General features: G+C 38.2%; 2 protein-coding genes across 3 annotated transcripts; one reads left to right on the top strand and one right to left on the bottom strand.

Moving 5' to 3' along the window:
* Positions 1 to 341: 341 nt before the first annotated feature.
* Positions 342 to 8,022, top strand: fastkd3 (FAST kinase domains 3). 2 transcript variants are annotated; one of them, XM_023326663.1, is made up of 8 exons: positions 342 to 429; positions 1,843 to 3,328; positions 4,624 to 4,709; positions 5,648 to 5,822; positions 5,903 to 5,972; positions 6,404 to 6,518; positions 6,612 to 6,717; positions 7,946 to 8,022. In XM_023326663.1, exons 2-7 carry the CDS (start codon positions 1,873 to 1,875, stop codon positions 6,708 to 6,710), a joined length of 2,001 nt encoding a protein of 666 aa, XP_023182431.1. In that variant the 5' UTR covers positions 342 to 429; positions 1,843 to 1,872; the 3' UTR covers positions 6,711 to 6,717; positions 7,946 to 8,022. The 2 variants fall into 2 exon arrangements, with proteins under 2 accessions (XP_023182431.1, XP_005798613.1); XM_005798556.3 differs by lacking the exon at positions 7,946 to 8,022 and having other exon boundaries at positions 6,612 to 6,840.
* On the bottom strand, positions 6,883 to 10,884 carry LOC102227507 (charged multivesicular body protein 5). Its single transcript, XM_005798555.3, has 8 exons — positions 10,816 to 10,884; positions 10,118 to 10,222; positions 8,733 to 8,779; positions 8,380 to 8,473; positions 8,229 to 8,300; positions 7,962 to 8,070; positions 7,320 to 7,435; positions 6,883 to 7,230 (listed from the first exon to the last, which is right to left on the bottom strand). Exons 1-8 carry the CDS (start codon positions 10,882 to 10,884, stop codon positions 7,180 to 7,182), a joined length of 663 nt encoding a protein of 220 aa, XP_005798612.1. The 3' UTR covers positions 6,883 to 7,179.
* Between the last annotated feature and the right edge of the window lie 653 nt (positions 10,885 to 11,537).

The raw sequence follows: 11,537 nt of genomic DNA, 5'->3' as shown, positions 1-11,537 counted from the left end.
GTGACAAAGATACATTTTAATCCATTTATGTTCGAACCGCAAGTTTGGCGTATTCATGATGTTATGTGAGGTTTGGATGTATCTTTATCGCCATCTAGTGTCTGAAAGAAAGTTATTGTGATACCTTCATGAGCTCCCTTCAAAAGATAGAAATCCCAAAAGTGCACATGAGGAGCAACACATTGTTAGGTACAATGTTATCTGTTTTTTAAATGACAGCCTGATTATTTCGTCATTTTACAAATTGGAAAATGTAGCAATGCTGTGGGATTTATTCTACGTTTAATTTAACGTGAAGTTCACAAACTTCATCTAGTTTTCGAAAGTACTATTATTTATGAGGGAACGTAAACACAACATCCGGAAAACGTTGTTAGCGTCACTGCAGTCAGCACCGGTTTGACCCTCAGCGGCTCTCGGGAGGTTCAGGTATGAATTTATTTGCTCCCTATCAAAATTTCTTATGCTTTTCTTGCTGGGAATAAAACTTTATATCTTACAATTCACTTGTAGCATCAAAAACATTCCGGCTACTGTTAAAACCAGATGTAAACTTGCACGCTAAACCTAGCTAATATAGCTAGCAGCAGCCCTCAAGGTTGGTTAGTTAAGAGGTGCAGAGGGAGAGTTGAGAATTAAAGGAATTCTAGCTGTTTTCTTTAGATTGTTTTTGTCCAAGACTGAAAGTGACCCTAAAATAATTACATTTGTTGGATCCTCCACTTACTGAACTAATATCATCTCTACATCAGTCATGTTTAAATTTGTACGCGGCCTACACATCTATAATAACCATTGTAATTTACCACAGCAAATAAGTATCAGCTCCCGTGTTCGTGACCCTTAAACTTTTACTCAGTTTGCCACATTGTAGAAACTAAGGTGTATTTTAATGTAGGTTCATTTGACAGACAAACAGAGTAGTTCCTGGAGAGGAAGTGTTTTTCATGCTCGTATATAACTGCATCCACTAGACATTCCCTTCAACTTTGAACAGATAAATTAGCATCTCCACAGGATGCTGCTGATAACATTTTGTTTTCAACATTCAGCATTTACATCTAAGATAGAAAGTTAAACTTGTGTTTCTCCTTCTTTTAGATTTTTGCCCCCTAAATCAACTTTGGCAAACTACAAACTGGGCTTCGTACAGCTTTTTCTCAAATGTCTGACAACTTCTCTGACAAAACGTTCAACACATCATTCATCCCTTTTTCCCTTTTTTGGATGATTACCTCCAATGTATTACTTGCACTAAAAACAAACGTAACTTTTGTGATAGTTTTAGTATTTTTAGAGGTCTATTGCTGCTGAGTTTGCTCATGACTTGGGCTGGGCTGCGTTTATTTCTGTTGCATTTGAGCTTTCCACCTATCTGTAGGGCTCTGTGATAAACCGATTTTATTGAGTAATCAAATTTTTGGTATTTGAAGATTAAATTTTTGGAAAAACCACTCGGACTGAGCTGGTCACATCGGGTGTTGATAACTGTGTCGAAGCTTCGTTCTTTTAAGTAAAAAGCTTTTTCTTGTAATTTTAGGATTTTTTTTCTGGTAAAATGCGACTTCATCCTGTTTATATTATGATTACGTTCTTGTAATTAAACAAAAATGTTCATAACGTGACCCTAATGCTCCGTCATATAACTCACAGAAGGAATGACGGAAATAAAAGTAACTTTTTGATTTGATTTGTAATTTATTTTTAGAAAAGAAAGTAAGAATAAAAACCCTTGTAAAATCAGAAATCGGATCTGGTGTGAAAAAAATCTGAGATTTTAATTTTAAGCCATATTTCCCAGCCCTCCCTGTTATTTAAATATTGTCCTTTTTCTTGTTCTAGCTGACGTCGGGAAAGTTCAGGAGCAGACTGATGGCCCTGAAATTTACTCAGAACCTTCAGCTTCTCCAGTTCAGCATCCATCATTACTTTGCTGGACTCATATCGGTCAGGCTCCTTTGCAGCAGTAGTTTGGGCCGTTCCTCCTGCGCTGCCTGTCTCTGTACGTCAGCCGCCCGCTGTATCCAGACTCACGGCTGCAGGAAACTCCGGACGGACTTCAGCTCGAGGAATGTGACCACCACAGTCAGGGAGCCGTCGTTTTTCGCCAGCAGCTCTGTGGGAATCCACAGAGACTCTGAGCTCCGGTTCCGTCTGACCCAACTGCACCGACCCTCTTCTGACGAAGAGAAGAGCTTCCACCAGAAGCTGGTGTGCTGCTCCAGTTCCCGGCAGGTGTTCAAGCTGCTGTGCTCGGTGGATGTCCTGTCTGACACCATGGCAGCCGCCTGTCTCCACCGCGTGGCTGACCTGGAGCAGGACGGCGCCGCGCTGAGAGACCCGTCGGTGCTGGAGAAGGATGCCATCAGGGCCCTCTGTTTCCAGCTGGAGCAGGACTCGGAGCGGCTAACAGAAGCAGGGCTGGTGTCGGCGCTGCTTGCCTGCACCCGCCTGTTTCTGGATCCCTGGAGCACACTGATGGTGCGCCTGGTCACAGAGAGCCAGAAACGGCTCGACGGGGAGCAAATGGCGGTAGGAGAGCTGTGCATGCTGGGTCAGGCCATGCTGGCCATGGAAGGTCCAGGGTCCGCCATGCTGGAGCAGGTGATGGGACAGATCCAGAAGCAGGAGCCCGACGAGTGGAGCCTCCCGGATCTCGTAGCCGTCTACAGACTTCTGGAAGTGTGTGTGGGTGAAGATGGGAAGCACGGCGACTTGTTGAACGCCATGCACACCCACGCGGTGACGGTCACCTCCAGGATGGACCCGCCTGCGGTCAGCGGAGTGCTGAGTTCGCTCGTCGCTCTGAACCAGAAGCAGGCCATGCCTCTGGTGATCGGTCTGTGTAAGCAGGCCGTGCGACACGTACCTCACTTCAGCGACGAAGAGCTCAGCCACGTCTTGGCCGCTCTGATCCACTTCGGCCACAGCGACCGCTACTTTGTGGACGCGATGCAGAAGCACGTCCCTAAAATGGCCTTCACCTCGCACCCAGAGACCGTATCCATGGTGACGGAGTTCTTCAGCCGCAGGAGGATCCTGTCCCCGACGGTCTTCAATGCTGTCGCCGAGAACTTCGTGTACCGGGCGGACAGCTACAGCACCAGCCAGGTTGCCAGGCAGATCATGGCCTTTGGGAAACTGGGCTACCTTCCGCCCAACGTCGGCCAGCTGTTCAGGAAGGTGGAGACCATCCTGCACACTCGTTTTTCTCAGTTCCAGCCTCGGATGCTGCTGAACTTGCTGCACGCCTGCACCCTGGTCGAGAGGTTCCCCGTCAACTTTCTCTCTAAAGTCTTCAGCAGTTATTTCCTGCAGCAACTACAAGGTGAAACATACATTGTCAGGGAATCTCTGAAAATCAGAACATCACCGAAAAGTTGAAGAATTGAAACTCGTATATAGACTCATTACACAGAGTGATTTCAAACGTTTATTTCTGCTAGTTTTGATGATTATGGAGCTAATAAAAATAAAGCATTCATTTAAAAAGAAATCATATCACAGAAAATAAATCATAAAGTGTTTTTAATATAGTAATGTGATGTTTACACCCACAATTACTGGGAAGACTGCTAACTTGACATTGTCCACATGAAGGATAAGCAAAAAGAGGGAAATTGATTAAAAGAAGCAGGCTCCTCATAAACACTGATGGAAAATGTAGTAGAAGGAAAAAGTGTGGTAGAATATAATGTAACATCACTCGGTGTCCTGTTGGAAAACAAAATGAGCATCTCTATAAAGTTTGTCAGCAGAGGGAAGCATGAAGTGCTCCACTGACTTTGAAGTTGATAAAACACAGCGGTCCAACACCAGCGCATGGACCAGCTCCTAAGATCATCACAGACTGTGGAAACGTTGGTCTAGATATCGAGCAGCATTGATACTGTGTCCAAGTTTTTTCTGGAATCATAATTTTCCAACTCAAATATAATATTCTTTCATCCGATGAGATGAATTTGGACAGTGAGCAAAAGTCTGGTCCTATTTCTCCCTAGCCCAGGGAAGACATAGCCGCAGGTGTCTGAAACTCCAGTCCTCGAGGGCCGCAGTCCTGCAACTTTTAGATGTGCCTCTGCTGCACCACACCTGAAAAGAATAATTAGGTCATTAGCAAGGCTCTGGAGAACTGATCTACACAAGCAGGAGGTAATTAAGTCATTTCATTCCAGTGTTTTGTACCTGTGGCACATCTAAAAACTGCAGGACTGCGGCCCTCGAGGCCTGCAGCTTGAGACCCCTAGTATGGTGTCTCTTGAAGCACCGACTCCAGTTCAGCAAAGCAGTATCCCCGTGGGTGGTGCGCGGTTTTCTACCACACTTTGTGGGGCTTATTTTCCGCTAAATTTTCCAGTAACATGATTAGATGAAGCAGGCTGGTGGGTGTCAGTGACTGTGTAATCCATAAGATAGGTTATATCCGAAAAATACTGTAATTATCAAAACAATCAAAAATAAACGATTGAAACATTTCATTCAATGTGAACTGAGTGTATAATATGAGGTTCATTTTCTAAATTGAATTACAGAAATAAGTACACGTTTTAATGATTTTCTAATTTCTTAAGAAGCAGTTTTCCTCTGAATTCTTGATGAAAGCAACATGTTTCTGTGCCTCAGATCAGGACCTGAGGATTGAACGGACGGTTCTGGCGCAGCTGACTCAACTCTACATGACCGTGAAGCTGGAGTGTCCCATCTACGAGGTAAACACTTCAGACGGTTAAATACTTGGAGAGCCAAACAAGAACGAACTGTGACAGAAACCTGAATACACACCCAGCAGATTAGCAGCAGTGTTACAGGTTCAGGTCTTTGTTTTTTTCAGAAAATAAATGGAACACAGATGTGAACATATTTACCATGTAATTTACTGTAATGCGACATTGTGGGATTTCAATAATCAAACGTAATTTCAGAATGAAACAAAATACAACATCAATACTTTCTTTGTTGGTAAAGATTCAATAGAACACTTACGAAAACTGTATAATGGTCTGATTGCTTTTGGAAAAAGTGGAAAAGCAACAATTATTTCTACTGTTGCTAAAATAATTTATTTATTACAGGTTTAAGAATGACTTTCTGCCATAATTTCTGCTACAAGTACATAGTAAACTGTAGTGTTTTATATTTTAAAGTGAATGTTAAGAACAGAAAACCTGTAGAAAGTTGATTAGAAAAGCCTACAGGGCAGTGTGCTCTCATGAATTTTGCATATGTCCTTTACTGTTTACTATTTAGTGAAACTTATACAACCATAATTCAACTATAGCGCTTAAATTGGGTAAAAAAAAATATTATACACATTGCTGTACAATAACGTAACTGCATTTTGGAATTGCATTTTCCACACTACTGTTTCTTTCCCATTGTCACATTCGCTAAGCTTTCTGATCTTACTCATTAAGTTCTATATATTTATTGAAATCTATATGGTACTACATACTAAATATTGCATCTTGGCGTCCTGTGCAGTTGTACTTTTATTCAATTAAATACTTTTGTTCTAAAAACCTAAACCATCCATCTAGCTAAAATGCACACTGTATTGACTCACTCAGAGTCTTGAATTCCTTAATTCTATTTATTTGTGGTCATATTTTAACTGTTTTTTAAATTTCATATTTAATCCCAACATCAGGGTCCTCAGCTCCTTCCAAAGTACCGTGTCAAGTCCTTCCTCACGTCCAATCGCTCCCTGGAGACGCCGGTTGATCAGCAGCTGTATAACTCGGTCAAATCGGGGCTGGTGGATTTACTCGGAGACCGATCGTTCTTCGGATCTCAAGTTCTCACGCCGTACTGCTACACGCTGGGTACCCTGTTTTTTTGGGGTTTTTTTTTGTTCATGTCTTTCTCAAGGCTCATCTTGCAGACTAACTTGTTATTGTTGTAGACGTGGAGATAAAGCTCGATGAGGAGGGATACGTTCTGCCTGCCAGCCACACTGATGAAGTGTACAAGAGGTAAATGTTTTAGACACCTTGAATATTTCCACATTTTGTCACGTTACAAGCACAGGTTTAAGTGTATTTTATTGACCAACAAGAAGTTGTACATAATTTAGAAGTGTGAGAAAAAGAGTTTTGAAAATAAATCTGAAAGGTGTGGTGTACATTTATGCTCCTCCCCTTCTAAGTGTCTTCTAAAACCAACTTTCACTGTCCTTACTGCAACCAGATTTACATATCTAAAGAACTCCTTTTCTTCAGGATAGAGTTTCATCTGGATTTAGGTCTGGACTTTGACTAGGCTATTTTACCACATAACTATACTTTGATTTGCTGTTCAAAATCTTATTGAGGGGTACCACTTTAAAGCCACCTTTTTAAACCTTTCATGTATATTTGAAAAAATAAAACCATCTACAAAGAATTGATGAAACAATCTATTCCAGGATAGCTCTATGTATCGATGGACGGAAGAGGTTCACAACTAATGTAAGACAGCTTCTTGGGAAAGAGGTCATCAAGCAGAGACATCTGCAGCTGCTGGGCTATGAAGTTGTGCAGGTCAGACCCTCACCACTAAATGATTAGTCGCTTCATCTGCGTAGATTGCTGCTTGCTAATCTTATGTTTTTAAATTTGTCTTTATTTTTCCAGATTCCGTTTTATGAGTTTGAAAAATATCGCAGCATGAGCAAAGTGGTGGAGTATCTTCACCAGAAAATCTTCCCTCATACATTCAGGCTGAGCTGGTGATGAGAAGGTTTGCTTAAAGAAATGCATATTTATTTTTGCTAACTACAGTCCCTGCCAAAAAAGCAATGTCTTGAAGATATGTTAATAATTATGACATATTTAACCTATCATTAAAGTGGCTTTTTTTGTACAATGGATAATTGTTTTGAAAGATCTCAGCAACACAGTTTGGTTCAGTTTGAAAAATATAATTTATTGCGTTTGTAACTTCGGAAACTGTACAAAGTTAAGAGAAACCCTTTTCCAAACATTCAGACATACTAAAGTGAGTCCAGTTAAAGAAACATGATCATAAACTTTAAGGAGCCTGATTGCAACTTTCTATTCTATCATTCATCAGTCAGAAGATGCTTTGGTTTTCATCGCTGTCTCCAAAGACCTGGAGCGTCAGTTGGATAAATACAGAAAAAAGGGGAAAGAATAATATGATACATATAAAACTTGCACATTGTTTGATCAAATTACTCCTTTAAGAAGCAGGAATCTGAGGAAGTCCGAACTCGTCCACCAGAACGCCATCCTGGAACAAACAAAAAAGATATCTCCTTTTAATAAAGAGTGTAATGTTTCACATGAACTTAAAAAACAAATCCAGAAGTTATCTGGTACCCTGTTGGTGGATCTGTCTCCAGGGATACCCTCTGGGATGGAGGGAGCAGTCGCAGCCTCATCTAGGTAGGAGCTGTCGTCGTCCATCAGGAGCTCGTCTCCCAGGGCGTCCAGCTCTGAAGACACAAAGCACATTAAATGGTCAATCGCATTAAAATAGAATTTATTACACTAAGGCTCTCACAAGGGAGCGTTTATATTCTACGTCAATCTAAATAAAATACTTTAGTTAGAATTCTTAACGTTCTAACTATGTCCTCCATCATGTCCTCCTTTTGCTGCCCTTGGAATGATTTTGTCTGGCTCACGATCCAAACTTCAGATTGGTACAAATGTCAACACACACAGTTTATGAAAAACACAAAAATTAAACTCATGGATGAACAAGAGAACAATTTTGGATAAATAATATGGACACAATGTTAAAACAAAAAAATGGGATATGTTTTGAAGTACAAATAGTTCCTAATCTTCTTTTCCTATACTTGACCTAAAAAATATTTTAAATTCTAGACTGAGGGAACTCTGTGGATTGTGTTCTATTCTAGTGAAATATTTACAATTTGATCACTAGATTAGTAACAGTTTTCATAGTTTTACAGAAAGTGTGATGTTATATTTTACAGTATTTTTTCGCCTTACCTGCTTCCAAGTCGTCCTCATCGATGTCCGGAGTGCCGTAGCTCCTGCTCATCGCCTCCTGGATCTCATTTGCATCCTCCATCATGTCCTCCAGCTGATCTTGGATATCCTTCATATTAAATAGTACAATTAGAAACACAACTCTTAAGTTCACTTTACTAATTTATAATAAAACACAAACAAATGTAAACTTATTTGAAATTATTTACCTTAATTTAAGGCTTTTTTAGTTCAGTAACTACTGAATTAACCAACAAACATACACACCTCGATCTTATCAATATTCACGTTCTTGTACGCTTTCTTCATATCTTTGAGGCCGACTTTCATGGCATCAACCTGAAGAGAATTGTGCCATTAGTAAAAACCAAGAAAATAAATATATTTTCCCAGTAATTCCACAGGCCACATGTCTTACTGTGGTTTTAGTGTCTTTCAAGTTCTGGATTGTGTAGTTTGCTTGTTCCATGTTAAACGACTGCTGCATGAGATTATCTCTCTGCCCCTCATACCTGCAAATAGATTATAAATCTTAGACTAAAAAGTAAAAACATTCAAAACCTAAAAGGAGTAATTTATATATACATAGCAGTACCTGGAGAGAACCCACACATGCACATGGAGAACATTCAAACTATATGCAGAAAGACTGCAGGTCAGGGTTATAACCCAGGACCTTCCTGCTGCAAGGCAATAGTGCAGCTCTAATTTATATATTAACACTACAAAAATATAAGATATAAGATAAAAATATAAGATAAAATGACTTACATTCTCTTCTGCTTCAGAACTCTCATGGCCTTTTGCTTCACCATGTTCTACAGAGCAGAAAATAAAACTCATGAAGTTATGTTGACAGAATATTATGGTGTAAGTAGTAAGATTGGGCAATTACCACTCAGTTTATCATTATTGGTAAAATACTTTAATGGTAATGAGATTTTTGACATATAGTAACAACAATAAATCACAGTATGGTGCTTTACATATCCCAAAACTTATAAGTACAGTCGGGTTTTCTTTTTTTCCCCCCACAGTTGGTTCTGTGAGCGTAGGAATAAATATTTTTCTGTTTGTGTGCTGTTTAACGATAAACTGCTGTCCTGAACAACCTATTAAATAATCAGTAAGTTGCTTCTTTTGATCTAGATTCAAAAACTGAAGAGCAGTATTTGTGTTTGTGGGGCTTTGAGGAACCATGCCATGCTAAAAAGTACTATAATAGTCACTTTTATGGTTATTGGAATAAATAGCACAAGATATTATAATAAACCTAAGTCCATATCTGGCTGTTTCTAGTAAGTAGACAACAAAAATTATAGTTTTAGTGTGAAAGGCAGTGCAAAGATGTTTCACACATTTTCTGTTTTCTGCAACACTGATTTCTGATTATCTTTGAGAACTTTTGACAAACACTGATATTTATTTGTGTGTAAAACTTTGTGATTTAACTGTGGAAGAGACTTATGACCCTTGGCTGAATTTGCAAATATTTCTACTAAGTCAACAAGAGGTACAACGATGACACAAACAATATCCATGGCTAATATTCTGCTTTCATTTATTATAAGTGCTCATTTTTAATCGCATATAGAATTTATAGCATAAATATGCTTTACAATGATCACTTTTGGCAGTTTAGTTTAATTCCTCTAGAGACTAAGCTTAATAAACTATTACAAGTTAATTAACTGATACTTATTTAACCACTGGAAAAATATACAGATTTTAAGATAAATATTCTCTTTTAAATCAGAGCCTTTATAAAGTATAAAATGATTGCCATACATTTTCACAGAATTTAGGTTAACTTTCCAGCATACATGCATGATCCTGTTATGATGTAATGGAGCTTTTAACATTCTTTGAAATGGAATCCTTTGTCCTGAAACTCTTGAAAAAATTTTGTGAGCACAGCTACTGGAAAAATAATAAATAAATAAATAAAAAACAAAACACCTTTATTTAAATTTTTAAAAATGCAGTCATCTCACAGACTTCTTTTAAACATGCAGTCATCTGCTTATAGACATTCCTACATGTTAGTCATACCTCCGGTGTAATCTGTGTGGATCTATTTGTTTTTCTTATGCAGTTGTGAGAGAAAAAAAAATCCCCTTCATTCGTTTACAGCAGCCTCACACAGCTGACCTCACCTTTGAAGGCCCATCTCTCATCTTCTTCATCTGATCCTTGTACTTGACAAGTTCAGCATCTAGTCTCGCGATTTTCTTGTCAATGGACTCCGCCCTGGAGTCAACCTACACGGAAAACAAAACAAAACAGTAGAATATTAGAGTAACAGATGGTAATCTTACAAGACAAATTCCAAGCCAAACATTCTCACCTACATAAAGAGTGATAGATAAAAACCTACTAAATTCGGCTAATGTAACAGTATTTTCTTCTTCTGCTTCTGTCAGCTAATAATAATATAGCATATATACAACCGACCGGTTTAACTGGTTTATGTTACATGGTTTTGAAAAAGAAAAATACTTTTTTTCTGATTTAGCTGAAAAAAATACTACCAAATCATGCAATTAGATAACGCTGAGTCATTACCCGAACAGAAAACAATAGAATAGAAAGTTTTGTTTTCACGTCTTGTTTACAAGGTAACAGGTCGAAGAAACACCGTCAGGTAAACAATCAGCTATTTATATTCAATAAATCTATAATATAAAATATATAAGGATACCAACTTATAATAAAAACAGCTATAGTATATATTCTAATTGTAATTACAAGCTGCTAAAGTTGGCTAACAGTCGGTTAGCAGGTATCCATGTTGGTTTTAGGTTACTTAGTAAATTTCCCCGTTGAGAAAGTTTAACTACAGGATTTTACTTACACTTCCTATACAGTCCGTTAGGTTTGGTGGGGGCCCTTTGGCTTTCCCTCGGCCAAAAATACGATTCATCTCGGCGGTACTATAGTTAAAAGTGTCACAAAGCCAGCGAAGTCCACAGTTTTACCTAAAGAAATAACCCGGAAGAGTCTGGGATGACGTCAGAAGAATCACATGATCATGACATATTCAGCACCGCCCTTTAATTGTTTCTCCCATCCAGTGTTTGTTTATTTTGCAGGCGCTTATGTATATATATTCAATAAATCTATAATATAAAATATATAAGGATATCAACTTATAATAAAAACAGCTATAGTCTATATTCTAATTGTAATTACAAGCTGCTAAAGTTGGCTAACAGTCGGTTAGCCAACTTTAGCAGCTATATATAGCTATTTTGCAGCTATATCTTTTAGCTATATATATATAGCTAAAAGATTATTCAAGCTAATTAAAAAAAGCACAATAACAAAAGTGTCATGTGAAATTTCAAGGAATCGAAGACAAAGACAAATTAAAATAATACAATAATACTTATCATTATTATTATTATTATTATTATTATTATTATTATTATTATTATTATTATTATTATTATTATTATTATTATTATTATAGTTGTTGTTGTTGCTTTTCCATATTTTGTTTTTCACTTAATAATTTAAATGGATGATATAACACAACAATGTAAAATAATTTAAAAAAAGACAGACATGGTTATT

Source organism: Xiphophorus maculatus, chromosome 21 (assembly GCF_002775205.1).
Source record: "Xiphophorus maculatus strain JP 163 A chromosome 21, X_maculatus-5.0-male, whole genome shotgun sequence".
Lineage (NCBI taxonomy): Eukaryota > Metazoa > Chordata > Actinopteri > Cyprinodontiformes > Poeciliidae > Xiphophorus > Xiphophorus maculatus.
This window is presented reverse-complemented; position numbering and strand designations above follow the sequence as displayed.